The sequence below is a fragment of the Xiphias gladius genome, chromosome 15 (genome assembly GCF_016859285.1).
Source record: "Xiphias gladius isolate SHS-SW01 ecotype Sanya breed wild chromosome 15, ASM1685928v1, whole genome shotgun sequence".
Classification (NCBI taxonomy): Eukaryota; Metazoa; Chordata; class Actinopteri; order Istiophoriformes; family Xiphiidae; genus Xiphias; species Xiphias gladius.
In genome coordinates this window covers 31,855,363-31,871,111 of record NC_053414.1, presented here as the reverse complement: position 1 = coordinate 31,871,111, position 15,749 = coordinate 31,855,363, and the positions used below count along the sequence as shown (strand labels likewise).

At 37.6% G+C, this 15,749-nt stretch overlaps 1 protein-coding gene across 5 annotated transcripts in view; it reads right to left on the bottom strand.

Moving 5' to 3' along the window:
* Positions 1-15,749, bottom strand: part of vegfc (vascular endothelial growth factor c) — a 154,015-nt gene that overhangs the window by 103,827 nt on the left and 34,439 nt on the right. For all 5 annotated transcript variants that reach the window (XM_040145216.1, XM_040145219.1, XM_040145220.1 and 2 more), the window contains one exon: positions 5,077-5,320. In XM_040145216.1, coding sequence (XP_040001150.1) covers positions 5,077-5,320 — 244 coding nt within the window. The remainder of the gene's footprint in view (positions 1-5,076; positions 5,321-15,749) is intronic.

Below are 15,749 nucleotides of genomic sequence, written 5' to 3'. Positions count from 1 at the left end.
CACAAAAGCACATAGCGACAAATCTGGCAACTTTTTGGACAAACCTCAGCTACTTTGCATAGAAGAGAGTTGCCAGTATTTCCCCACAATTCCAGGGTTGGGCTTGCCCTCTGAGGGCAAACCTCTCTATGCACCTCATTCATTTGACCACACAGTAGCCGCATGAACATGAATGACCTTCTAACTTTCTCTCTGAGTGATCATTTTACAAGTAAATATTGTCGAAATCACAGCACAGCTATTTTCTTTAACTTGTGTATGGTGATTTTGTCAGACGATTTTGCGGCTATAAAACCAGGAATATAGCAGGGCAGAGCAGCAGCTTAGAAATGGCTTGGAAGTGACTGCTGCTTAATATGTAGTCTTAATGGGCTGTGTTTCAGTCACTATTTCATATTTATTCCGATGTATGACAACAGAAACAGAAAAACATGTAAATGACAACAGCTTTATTAAGCTGCTGTATTAAAATACTTTATCTGTGAGCAGAGAGAGTAGGAGAGAAGCAAACAGATAAAAGGTGGTCCAGCCATATGTTTTATTACAAAGCGTTTACGTGACCAACATGTCAACACAAAACATATAAATAAGATGATTGGTTGGTATTATGAACGAAATCAGCATGCAAACTCTTCAAGCCTACTGTATATCAGACGGCTGACATGTTTTCCACCAGAAAGACATTAAAGTTAATTTACAATACTGCCTAGTGTCACTAACTCTTCACAATTTAATTCTGGATTTCTTCCACACCAAAGAATAAGTAATAATTTTTATATTCAGGTAAACATTTTAATTCTACTTTTTTTATTCTATTATCTTACAGTACTCTCCTCTTTTCCTTCCATAAAGCACAATGTTGTGTCTGTGTGAGAAAGCAGAGGACCACTGCCCACTTGAACAAGACACATTCAACAGGAAACCAAGTGGACACAGAAACCTTGACAACCCCCATCTTCAACATTTCAGCTGGTCTAGGGCCTGTATTATGAAGTGACTTCAGCTTTGATATTTTTTGGGCTACCCTGAACCTGACTTTAGAGATCCTGGATAACCGGTGCCACAAACTTGATTATCAGCCGACTCAGTTAACCATGGGTCCCATAACATAGGTGCCGTCTTCCTTGAAGGAGGTGAAATTTCGTAATTATAATGCAATCACATGTACATTTACAGTATAGACCAGTAATTAATATAGATAAGGTAAAACTGTTTACCCCCATGGTGAAGTGGTGATTGTAGTTGCACAGAGTAGTATTCGTGGAAAAGAAAAACAGTAGGATGCAACAGAAATCAAAGAAATTATACAATAACCACATTTGAAAAATTATGCCCTCCTATAGCTATAAGATAGACACTAACTGTGTATGTGTATGTTGTTATGGTAAGAAATGGACATGAACAAATATAAGTAAAAAAAAAAAGGTAAAACTGAGGCTGTTTCTGCTGCCAAAACTAGAGAGGAGAGCAACAGATAGCCCGTGTAATCAAATATTTGCTAAAAATAAATGAATTTTTGATAAAGGCTGTCTGAAAAACTTGACGTATAATTTAACATTAGTGGGGCATTTTCTTTTCATATGTTTTTATCAAAATCAGGCAATGGTAGACATGCATGTAGGGATTCTGTTGGGGACATAAAAACTTAATGTGAATAAGCCTTAAGGACAGTCAACTGCATTATAGTTCTTGTAAGAACACTTGTGCCAGATTCAAAAATATGGTTTTTGACCTGTAATCTGTAAAATGTCACTGTTGCATTTTATTTCTTGTCATGTTGATTATTACATGTCATTATGTGATACTTTTATCCATTGTAGGATGTGTAATCAGCCTGCCACTAATAAGTCAGCTCACTGCAAAAATAGTCATCATTACTGCAGAAATGAAACATGCTCTCTGTTAACTTGCTCTTGATGAATTGTAAATTCTACATATCAGTCAGATACACCTTATTAGTTATTCATTTCATGTTTCCCATTCTACAGGAGAGAAGCAAACACATAAAAGGTTTTGTTTTAATGCAATTACATTCATTTAATGCAACTACATTATTTGCATTAAACATGTTGTTGCTACTCCTGTTGTTATTAAAAACAATCAAATGTTATAAAGTCTCTTAAAAAACTGCAAATGTAAATGAATATCATCCATTTGCCCATCATGATCTTTCTCCAATTCAACTGTTCAGCTTTTGATGGTGCCCAAATTCAGCCTCTTTGTCCATGGAAAGAACATCAAATGTAGAAAGAGGCTGAATCTTCCATGAATCTTCACTCAGAGTTTGGGTCCTCTCACTGTTCTGCTGCAGCTCTGTTATCCACATTGCTATAACATTAAAATATAACATGGAACTGATGCTGCTGTTAACTTATCCTCAAAATGTAACCATTTTTATACCTAGTAAATCAAATTAACAAATACAAGCATGAGCAGTACTTACAAGTGTATTCCCCTTAATTTATAACTCAAACTACCAACTGGTATTTTTAGGAGGTTGAGTGTCATTGAGCGGTGTGCCACATTGCAGTAAGGCCAAATCTATCTATGGTTTTACCTCTCTAATCAGAGTAAAAAAATAATTCAGCTTATTTTGGTATCCATAAAAATGAAGAATCAAAGTTGCATTTGTCGTTGAAAACAGAAAAAAATATTTGGAAGGTACATCAAGCTATCAGGCCCCACTGCTAACAGGCCCCACTGCTAACAGGCCCCACTGCTAAGGAGCTGTATGAACTGTTTTGTTTTCGAGATTTTTTTTTTTTTTTTCATTTCCATTACACTGAAAATTCATTGCAGCAACTACAAAATTTCCAAGTTGAAAAATGTAAATGATTGACAATGAGCATCCTGCAGGCATATACATTCTGCTAGGTCCAGCTATGTAGTACATACTGTTCTCAAATAAATTGAATAAATTGAAAAATTAAATGAACAGCATATTTACTTGTCATTGCCGTATGTTGTTTGGAGCATTGTGCATATTTTCATTTTTTGACGGTAAAATCCTACCTTCATCACTCACCTCCAACAAGATGGCATCTGCTATGAAGGACCACTCACCAGCCACAGTACTTGGCTCAGAGATTAATCACCCTGTCATTTCATCACCTTTTTATTGTACAAAAAATGGCAGAGGTTTTAAGTAATTATCTGGAATTAGTGTTTTGTAAACAACAATCATTTAAGGAAGAAGGAGGTAGGTGGTACGTGTATGGCAGTCACTTATTTCTGGTTGATATGTTGAAATACAAATACATGTCCTGCTACAATTAGTAGCTGACATACAACCCTAATAAGGGTAAATGGTTCCAAATGATATGGGTAACATGGAGGCACAACATTGTAACTATGTTAGAGTTCTGATGTGAATAATAATGTTTGTCCTGTATTGAGGTACTTGTGTTAAATGTTAAATACTAGTGTTATTTATCAGTGGGTGCCTTCTGGCAGAGGTGTTCTTACTAAAGTCACTGCCAGTGACTTACTGTCACTGATGGTCTACTGCTAGCAGTAGATACAAAATTACCTTCCTGACAATCTTAGACTTGCAAACTCAGTATCTTCTTTTAAGTCGCTTCTGAAAAATCACTTTTATTGTAATGCTTTCTTATAATCTTTCTCTATTTATTTATTCATATTTATTTTTAATGGTATATCTGTGGGAATGTATGTGCATTTTTACTCTGGATTTCTCCCTTTTATATCTGCCTTTGTAATTGCTGATTTTGATGAGTGCTACATAAATAACCTTCATAAAGTAAAGTTAGCATTAGCACTACACTGACGTTACATACAGCATAATACAATTGTGAGCTCCGTACCTGTTGTAGAAAAACCAAAGGGAGAAGTGTGTCCCAACAGCAGACACAGATGTCATAAGTACATCCACAATGTTATGTTGTTTTCCACGCAGCCTCCATGCATCATTGAACCAGGCAGATAGCTAATACTTTACTGCAGAAGCTGACCAGTTAATGGGGGTGCCACAGAAAGTGCCAGTGCTACTCGCCACAGTAACTCTTCGCACTTACTATCCATCTGTATCTGTAGAGTCACATATAAAATTGTTTTAACATAGTAAAGGGGCGATTATCTTGGCCCCACATCTACTAGTGTTTGCCTTCAATTATATAGAAAGCAAATAGAAGATAGAGTTGCACCACTTCCTGGCTATTGGCTGTCACTCGACAAGCTGCTGACAAATGGAGCCCACACCAGAGCCTTGCATCAGAACTGATACTGAGAAATTCAGCAGCGAAACTGAAAAAACTGGCAGTGAAACTGAAAAACATGGCAGCAAAAGAGAAAATATTGTAACTAACTGCAGCACTCTTGTATAGTTTTATTGTAAGTTACAGCTATGAGGTCATATTTTTGTTTGAAATTATTTTTATTCACTTTCAGTTTCATTTTTTTTGTTCAAAGATTAAATCTATAGACTCAGGTTTAGCTAAATTTTAACCATGCGTTTTTAACCTAACTGAATCCATGAAATCATTTCCAAACATGAAAACTGTGAATACTTCAAGAACATTTTACAACATTTTGAAAGTATAGGCATAGGACAAAAACACTGTTGTTTTGATTGATTTCTACACTGCGAAGAAGTAAATACATTGTATATAGGCAACTGCAATGCTGGAAAATGGGAAACGTATTTGTGAAGTATCTTGAACTTAACATTTATGTTAAAATGTCTGCTATTAAGGGTCTTGTTTTAGTGAATTTGTGTCACTTCATGGCCATACATGTTCCTCGAATTGTTTTATCTCAGCTAAAGACGTAAAATTCAATCAAAATGTATTCTATAAGAACTTACTTTGTTCCTTTTATTTAAAAACAGGACTACTATCTGAGATTACTTTTAACTTTTACTGTCATTATAGCCTACTATGGGGCTGTAACTGACGCAGAAACATTTTGTGACAACAAAACAAACTGTATTATCTCTAACACCACTCTTCATTAGTTAATTCTATTAAGTTAACCATTTAGAGTGCTGCTGTGATGATGCAATTTCTATTTCTTTATGTCTTTAAAAAAAAAAGGCACTAACACAAAGTGTACACATACTTTTCAAGACATCCAAATTGAGGTAAGCAGCAGCGAATGTTGGCTCTTCTGTAACAGCCAGCGGCCTCAGTTGGCGAGGCTGTGGCCGCTGAGTGAGTTTGGAGGCAGAGGAGGCAGTGGCAGCAGAAAGTTTGGATCTGCACTTCAGAGTGGCCCAGTATGAAGGATAGATGAGGCTCATCAGTTCATCAACACTGGAGGCTGAACGCAGCTTCTGCTCCATGTCTGGCTTTGGCGGAGAGTCCTGGAAGACATAAGAGACACCTACCCTGAGAATACTGCTGATGTTGTAAATTATCACACAAATTGAATACTCAACTCTGACTCGCCAAAAAACACATTAAAAATCCTATTTTGTGGTGACGAAACAACAAAGCGCAAGCAGCGCTCCAACTGTGAAATGCACTTTGCTTGTCTGTGAGGCATTTTTGTGTCAAGTGCAGAGTTCATGGTGCACAGGTGGGAGAACACCTGTGCAGCAGAGGTGCAAATGGATGTGAGGTTTATTCAAATAAGACAGCGCAAACCTAGCTGTTGCGAGAAAATGCGTCTAGATGTTGAGCTGTGAATAGATGCCTCAGAACAATGTCTGTTTCAAGCAGAATGTAACTTTGCGGCCACTTTGGTAATTTTAACAACAAGAGCAAACAAAAATGTGCAACAATGGTGGAATAATGATTAAAATGTACATAAACAAAGTATTATATATATATGATTATTGTATATACAGGAACACCAGTAAAGCAGTCTACATTGATCTGTAAATTAATATGAGTGATTCTGAGGTTTTTTTTTAACCACAGCTGCTTTAAAATGTATGAAAAGCTTCTCGTTCAGTTCATTAAATGCTTGCAGCCTGCAGAAGTACTGTACCAGAGCGCAGTGGAATTATGCACAACCATCTACTGTGCTTATATTAAATCATGTGCACATAACACCAGAGTGCTACAAAGAAGCCCCATACATCTCTAATCTCATTATTTTGATGTTTATGCCGGAGACGCTGGATTGCAGTGGCTCATCAATCCTGTTTGTCACTACCTGCTCTCAAACTTTCTTTTTAGAAAAGTTGGCATTTCGTGCTTTATTCTTGACATGCATAAAAGTCCAAATGCAGTTGTGTCACATTTTATGCTATGATGTGACTATTTATGACTGTATCATCAATAAATAGTCATATTTATTGATGATATAGTGGGATTCAAACTGAAATAGCATCACATTTTTTTTATTATTTAATTTATCAATGTACAAATTAAATAAAAGCTCCCGCCATCTGCTTCTGGCTGCATATTTGTGGTGTTGTGTGTTCATATCATACCGCACTGCACCATACAGACAACATGATTTCCTGAAGAAGCATCTTTCCATTTGTTGAGCTGTTGTTGCCATACTTCATGTTTCCCCTGTGACTTGCACAGCTTTTTTGGATATGATGTGACTTGCTGAGGTTGTACTTCTAAACCACCACCCTCTCTGATTTATATTTCACTTCAGCCAGCCCTTTCGCACTTTGGGTTGCTGCATATACATGAACCAAAATAGCAGGTGTGCATGAAGATGCCCACACGGTCTGTGCTCCCAAGACCTACTGCTTTGCACAATTAAAATAGGGCCATCTTTTGTACCTGAAGAACACATCACAAAGTCATGTTTTGCAAGTCACAAGTAAGTCAAAGGAAGTCTCATGTCTTGGCCTTGAAGTCCCAAGTCAAGTCCCAAGTTAAGCTCAATATGTCCCAAGTCAAGTCTGGAGTGAAGACCAACAAGTAAAGGTCAAAGCTGAGACCTACAAGTCTCAAATCAAGTCTAAACTCTAAAGTCCTGAACTTCTTTTCTCAAGTCCTTAAGAAGTTATTTTATATGAAGCACTGGCCGAGGAGGTGGAGTTGCAGCCATTTTCAACTCAAGCCTAATAATCAACCCTTAACCTAAACTCAGTTATAACTCCTTCCAAAGCCTGGTTCTTAGTCTTACACATCCATCATGGAAAACTTTAACGCCTATTCTATTTGTTATAGTGTTTCCTGGCCCATACTCTGAATTTCTATCTGAATTCTCAGAGTCTATATCAAGTTTAGTCCTTAGTACAGATAAAGTAATCATAGTAGGGGATTTCAATATTCATATGGGTGTTGATAATGATAGTCTTAGAACTCCATTTATCTCATTGTTAGACTCAACTGGTTTCGCTCAGGGTGTAAATAAACCCACTCACTTTTTTAACCACACCCGGGACCTCGTTCTGACTCATGGCATCGAAATTGAACATTTAATAGTCTTACCACAGAATCCTCTTTTATCAGACGATTATTTAATAACTTTTGAATTCCTGTAACTGGACAACACACTATTAGGCAAAAATGTCTCTTCTAGATATCTATCTGATAGTGCTGTAGCAAAATTTAAGGAACTGATTCCATCAGCACTTAATTCACCGCCATGTTACAATATAACAGAGGACTCCTATGCTACCTTTAGTCCCGCCAAAACTGACCATCTTATTGATAGTGCTGCAGGCTCAATGAGAATGACACTTGACTCTATTTCCCCTCTAAAAAAGAAGATAATAAAACAAAGGAGGCTAGCTCCATGGTTTAACTCCCAAACCCATATATTAAAGTAAACTACACGAAAACTTGAAAGGATACGGCGTTCTACCAAACTGGAAGAATCCCACTTAACTTGGCATGATAGTCTTAAAACATATAGGAAGACCCTCCGTAATGCCAGAGCAGCCTATTACTCATCTCTAATAGAGGAAAATAAAAAAAACCCTTGGTTTATTTTCAGCACTGTAGCCAGGATGACAGAGAGTCACAGCTCTATTGAGATATGTATTTCTATAGCTCTCCTATAGTGATGATTTCATAAGCTTTATTAATGATAAAATTCTAACTATTAGAGACCAAATTCACCACCTCCTGCCCTCAACTGGCACAGACTCTTCAAACACCTTAGAAACAGCTGTGCAACCTGATGTATACTTAGACAGCTTCTCTCCCATCCACCTTCGCCAGCTAATTTCAATAATGTCTTCATCTAAACCATCAACTTGTCTCTTAAACCCCATCCCAACTAGGCTGCTTAAAGAAGTTTTACCCTTAGTTAGCACCTCTTTACTAGATATAATCAATATGTCTTTATTAACAGGCTATGTACTGCAGTCCTTTAAAACAGCTGTAATTAATCCTCTTCTTAAAAAGCCTACTCTTGATCCATATGTTTTAGCCAACTATAGACCCATATCGAACCTTCCCTTTCTCTCTAAGGATTTAGCACGCATCATAGCAAAGAAGACAGCACTGGTGAAAGTTACAAATGACCTTCTTACTGCAAAGGACTTGTCTCTGTATTTGTCTTGTTAGACCTTAGTGCTGCATTTGATACCATTGACCATCATATATTACAGAGACTGGAACATTTAATTGGCTTTAAAGGAACTGCTCTAAGCTTGTTTAGGTCCCATTTATCAGATTGATTTCAGTTTGTGCACGTTAATGATAAATCCTCCATATACTCAAAAGTTAGTTATGGAGTTCCACAAGGTTCTGTGCTTGGACCAGTTCTATTCACCATGTATATGCTTCCTTTAGGCAATATTATTAGGAAACACTCCATAAACTTCCATTGCTATGCTGATGATACCTAATAGTATTTGTCAATGAAGACTGGTGAAACCAATCAGTTAGCTAAACTTCAAGCTTGCCTTAAGGACATAAAGACCCGGATGACCAGCAACTTTCTGCTGTTAAACTCAGACAAAACTGAAGTTATTCTGCTTGGCCCCCAACACCTCAGAAACACCTTGTCTAATGATAAAGTTACTCTGGATGGCTTTGCCCTGGCCTCCAGCACCACTGTTAGGAATCTCGGAGTTCTCTTTGATCAGGATATGTCCTTTAACTCCCACATAAAACAAACCTCAAGGACTGCCTTTTTTCACCTATGTAACATTGCATAACTCAGGCACATCCTTTCTCAAAATGATGCTGAAAAACTAGTCCATGCTTTTGTTACCTCTAGGCTGTATGATTGTAATTCCTTTTTATCAGGCTGTCCCAACAAATCTTTAAATACTCTCCAGCTGATCCAGAATGCTGCAGCGCAAGTGCTGACAGGAACTAGGTAAAGAGATCACATTCTCCTGTGATACCTTCTCTGCATTGGCTCCCTGTAAAATTCAGAATAGAATTTAAAATCCTCCTCACCTATAAAGCCCTTAATAGTCAGGCACCATATCTGAAAGAGCTCATATTATCCTATTACCCCATTAGAACACTGCGCTCCCAGAATGCAGGCTTGCTTGTGGTTCCTGGAATCTCCAAAAGTAGAATAGCCTTCAGTTATCAGGCTCCTCTACTGTGGAACCATCTTCCAGTTTTGGTCCGGGAGGCAGACACCTTCTCCACATTTAAGAGTAGGCTTAAAACCTTCCTCTTTGATAAAGCTTACAGTTAGGGCTCGTTCAGGCTTGTCTTGACCCATCCCCTAGTTATGCTACTATAGGCCTAGACTGCCGGGTGACTTCCCAGTACGCACAAAGCTCTTCTGTCCTCCTCTTCCTCTCAACCTGCACGCATTCATATGGCATCAATGCTCATTACTAATTTGACTTCTTCTCTCTCCCGTAGTTTTGTGCGACCTCTCTCCTCCTGTCGCTTTCTGCAAGTATTTCTGCCCCTGGTGCTAGAGAGTCTGGATCTGTGACTGCAAACGAACTACTGGTGACATTATTGTTACACATCTTTATGTTATACGTCTACTGTGCTATCCCCCCCAACCCAGCCGGTCAGGGCAGACGGCCGCCCACCAGGAGCTGGGTTTCGTTCAAGTTTTCTACTTGTTAAAAAGGGAGTTTTTCCTTGCTGCTGTCACCAAGTGCTTGTTCATGGGGGAATGTTGGGTCTCCGTAAATATAACTATAAAGAGTACGATCTAGACCTGCTCTACATGAAAAGTGCCCTGAGATAACCTCTGTTATGATTTGGTGCTATATTAATAAAATTGAATTGAAATTGAAAATTGAATATATGCCCTTCACCAAACTAATTACTGATTTATTAAAAAAAATAAAATAAATAAAAGAATAGATCGTTTAAAGAAATACTTACTTTTTAAATTTTGTATTTAATACTCTCTTATTGATTGCAGAGTCTTTACATCCTTATATGATAATCAAAGTCTGAAATCTGATCTTGAGTCTGACTTGAGCCCAACTCATGGATACATTTGGCATCTTTTCCTAATCATTTTATGCACTTGGTGTGTCTCCTGTTTTTGAAAGATTACTTTGTTTGCTTCAATGTTCAAATCTTGAAAACTGTTCAAAAATTTTAATATCTTAGTTTTCTTTTAATATCTCACCGTTTTCTTACTGTTCCCAACTGGAAGTCCAGTCCAAAGAGCAATACCCTAATGTAATGTTGCACTAAGCGCTATTTGACGTAACAGCATTTCCATGACATTAACTGATATATATATATAGAAAGTTACATTTTAGAAATGCAGATGACTGGTGTTAATTTTGTCAGCTATTTTTAGATTTAGTCTTAGTCTCAGGCATTTTAAAACACAAACCATTAGTATCAAGAAAAAAGAAAACCCTACACAGTCAAAAAGGAACATTGTAAAAGAGCCCTGCAATAAATCCTACCGTTGTAATACTCAGTTTTGTTGAGGAATATGCCAGAAAGGTGTTGATTTTATTCTTTAATTTTGTAGGCCTTGGTAGTAGTGGTGTACTAGACTGTTTTATACAGTAAGTGTTTATTATAGGTTGTACACTATCATTTAAATAAATTTGTCAAGAATAATTTTGGAACGTCTTTGCACACAAAGCAAGGAAAGTACTAGAAAGCTAACTACTTGCTCCACAGACTTTACTCAAGCCCAAACAATCTTGTACATTAAAAACTTTGCATTTTAATGACCAAAAGAAGTTTCGAATAAACTACATTTAGTTATCGTGTACCTAAATGTAACTTAATTTCAAATCCTGAAATATGTATGGCAATTAAGTTGACATAACCAAAAGGTTGGCCAATGTAACTGACTGAGCTAATGACTTTCAGTGAGACTAAATACTAATCTGCAGGCAATGTAGTAATGTCCTATTTTTGTGAGATGCTAAAAGATAATGTTACACCACTGCCTTCAGTAATTGGTTTAATATGACTTTGAAAGTAACGTAGCATTATTTAACATCTGTTAGGTTACCTCAGTTTCTGTGTTGTGCACCTAAAGATGTCTCTTCAGGTTTCTTCCCAGTGATTTTGCAGCCACAGGGCTTCTCTCCCAAAAATACTACACGCTCTCTTTTTCTTTTTTATCCCCAAATGTCAACCCATTTTCTTGCCATCATGTTCTTTCCCATCCCCGTATGTTGTCCGAGCTCCTACAGCTGTAGCGTTAAAGTTTATACAGTTGCTCGGTCCAGGCTATCGCTGTTGGTTCACGAGTGCACTGCTGTGCAAAGTCCGCGGGAAGAGTATTTGGGCATGCAGGAAGAAATATGCGCAGTGCAGCAATTCAATAGAACATGTACATTTGGATCAACCATTATGCCATTGTTTGAAAAACAGTCTGTGTAATTTAGTCTCCCCTTTTTTCATCAACAAAAATATAGAAAGATTTTGTTATAGTTTTTAATTTTAAAATCCATTTTAGTCACCTCTGTTTTGAAGATCAAAATCAAGATATACTTTATTGTCCCTATAGGGAAATTTATTTTGGGCTCAACGTTACTGCCACACAAAACCTTATTTGACAGATATACATAGCACCATTCATACAACAATCACATTACAGTACATACATCTAATGCATCAAAGTAGTATCAGTGCAGAAATAAGGAAGCACATACGATCAACAAATCAATAATTCAAGCATTTTAAGATTGTAAACAATTGCACAGATCTTAAGGAAACCAATAAAATAACAACTAGTCAAAAGTAGAAAGAATAAATAAGTAAAAGTTAGAATAGAATTCAAAAGTTTAAAATCTTAATAGAAGCTGGAACAAATGAGTTTTTGGTGATCGGTTAAGTTTTGCTTTTGGTACCCTAAACTGTCGTCCAGAAGGTAAAAGCTTATATTCAGAGTGGAGGATGTGAGTTGGATGTCTCATCAATAGGGATTTAAGTGACCGGTGTTCTCTACTCTCTATAATCTTCATTGCAGTTTGTACAAAATGACTGTTCTTAGATTTCAGATTAACTGAAAATTTATCGTACCATCATTGGATTCCATACCTAATTATGGTTTCTAGTATTGATTAGTAAAAAAAAAATATCGTGAGGCTTCCATTGAACCAATACAGTTTGGGTCTTCTTGAAAATTAAAGTCTTTGTTGTGGCCTTCAATTTTCTTCACATTTTCAATAAGGTTTGAAGACTGTCAATCCATTTAACACATTATTCTATTGTAGTGAAATAGGATGAAGCACCTCTGTCTGACAAGCTAAAAATTGCTGTACCATCATCGAACTTTATGATGTACTTATGAAGGTTCCTGCTGACACGCTCATTTGTGTATAATGTGAAGAAAACTGGAGAGCACACAGATCCCTGAGGGCATCCTGTGCTGTTCAGTTTCTGCTCAGAGATGAAATTGTTTACTTGGATGCATTGTATCCGATCAGTTCGAAAAGAAAAACACTACTTCATAATGGGGGCAGGGGGTGGGTGTTAAAGCTACAGGCCTATAATCATTGTTGTCCACAGGACAACATTTCTTATGGACTGGTGTGATTATATTTATTTTTTCCAGAGTGCAGGGAGAGTGTCTGTGTCCAGTGACTGCTGGAAAACAGGACACCATGCTGGAGTCAGCAGGGATACCATCAGGCCTGGTGGACTTTTTAGTGCAGAAGTGATGGAGCAGCGACAATCCTTGTGCCATTTGGGAGATATTCTAAAATACAGTTACAATGCCCAGTGAAGTCATTAATGTTTAACCTGAGGTGGAAATCATTGAGCTGGTTACCTTTCTGCCTATCATCTGTTGTGGTGACATGCTTTTTGCTTGGTTACATATTAATAATAGCCGTCAAGGACTCCCATAGTTTTTTCCTGTTCCTTGTGGCGAAGTATTGGTCAATGATTTCTTTCTGTTGTCTTCTGTACTCCTTTAGTAGCTGGAGGCCAGAATTGTATAGATGTATAGTCAAAGTTATTGTTTAATGATGTCCTAACTCCAAAACTGTCCTTAATCCTAACTCTGAATCGTAAAAGATGATGATAAAGCGAAAGACAGCGCAAGTTGCTGCTTGGAGGTCTTACAGCTGGTTGTCGCCTCACAATCTTAGTACCAGGAAATGGCTTACATATTTTCATGATATTGAGTTACTTGAGCTGTCGACTGCCCGAATTAATAAGCAAAATCCTCTACTCTGGAGATGTGGTCAAACACAGCAGTGCTGATAAAGAATAAGCTCCGTGGCCATGACCAGTGTAACAATATACATTACACCTCAATTAACTATGATGGAGCAGGTCATGGGAGATGCTAGGGTGGGTTTTTAGGGGGGCTTTTAGGAGGGATGCTGCCATGGGGAGAGGGCGCAGGCATTTATGTTTGTTTATGCAAGACATTGTAATTATTTGTATCTGTCAATTCTGCATCATTTGCAAATAAAGTTTTCTTCATGCAGAATAAGTCACTGTTCGCCTCAATTCTTGTTAACAAAATTAACAGTACAGAAGACATACAATTTCAAACACATTTCATTTCTTTAGTGAAGAGAATTAAAAATGGGTATAGTGACTACTAGAGGTCATAGGGTGTTAGCAATGTATATGTGTTACAAGTGTGACGGAGAAGTGTGTTACGCAACACAGAAAATAACTAGTTCCTTGCATGAAAGAAATGTAAACAATGCAATACCAGGCATTTTTGTAAAAAGTTACAGCTAAGTACGAATACCTCCAACCTTTCATTTATTCAACAACATAACATATGGTGTTTGTTCTTTCCAACACAATATTTTGCAGGGTAATAAACCTTACAGCCTCTTAGGGGACACTAATGTGTCTAAAGACTTTCACTCTTGTTGAGTGAAAACATGTATTTAGCAATTCAACTTTAAAGAATTATAAGCAGTGGCCCTGGATTTCTGATTTTTGACTGTAGGATTTAAACAAAAATTTAAAAATTAATGTAGTTTAACTAGAAATGAATTGGCTTTCTCTTGTGGAACTACCAGTCAGCAGGTGGATGTGATGACAGGACAAATTTCCAAAAGCTGGCTCATATTACCCAGGAATCACAGGAATTGAAACATCTGACAGTTCTTAAAGTTAGCTGACCCTATCTTACTCATACACAGACACACATGGGCCCTTGGGGGAGAAAAGTGTCAGAAGTGTGAAAACAGGAGTTATGTAAGAGGAAAGGTGATACTGCTGGCTGGGAAATCCCTGTGGTATATGGTCCCACACAAATGTTTTGTGGGTAATTTCCCTACACATGAAATAATGAAATGATTGGTTCTAATCAAAGTCTTTGTGGGTAAATGTACATAAATTATTAGAAGAAGCTTGAAATCACATCACAAGTCTTTATTAGTCTTCATTACAAGCCAAGAAGCCATATCAATTCATAGTAATATATATTAGAACTCTGTAACACACTTTTACATTCTGAAACAGCTGGTGTTCTTTGCATGACTTATACACACCCAACACACACACAAACACAAAATAATAACTGAAAAGCAGACGTGACAGTGAGTGTGATAACTCTGAACCCTGACCTAACCTTTTAGAAGCCCTGCCTTCGCGCCTTGGTTGCAGCAAACTTTGCCACCAGATCTTCAAGATCCAAAAATCTTCTGACCTCCTGTTCTATCAAGATTTGAGCCAGCCCTGAAAGGTTTTCCTGGCTCATGGTAGACCTCATGTAATTCTTTATAAGCTCAAGAAGCTTCTCTCGCCAGATACAACAGTGACAAGAAGTATTAACAGCAGCCGCAGAGCAATACTGAGATTCCCATAGAGATCTAGAAATTCCTCCTCGTATATGTAGTCCAGCATCTCTCTTGGGGAGACACACAGATCATCAGGGAATGTGTAGATAGCAGCCCTGACCTCTCCGTTCAACTACTTTGTCTCCAACCAATGCAATAATATAATTTTGGATGTTACTGCTGAGGTAACGCACTTTGGTTTCCTGGTTCTGAATTCTTCGCAGAGCGACTAAACATTTTGACTAAACATTTTGACATGAATTCAATCTGTTCTAAAAAGTTTCATTATGCCTGTCAAAAAGACATTTGTATGACCTCTTACAGTTTGGTTCCTTTCAGCTAGATAGCATATGTTGGCGATGATTCTTCTGATGACACCCTTCCAATCCTTCACTCATGCTGCATCAAGTCTTGTTGTACTTGATCGATTGATTGATTCATCTCGTTATCTGCATGTGGGTTTCAGAACTCACGGCTGAACCCTTCTTTGCATTTTCCCAGTTTCCAAAAGGAGTGCATGCAAAGAAGACATATCTGCTTTTTCAAAGTAGAGCAGCCTTGACCGTTGAATCTTTTCCCCAATTTTCATTTTTCTGTAGTAGTGATCTCTTGTGAGTCTCCGTAGAATTGTATGCGCATTTTAAAGAAACTCTGAGTCAGTAACCTGAACAGACCCTTTTCTGACAAGAAAACAACGCTGCATCTG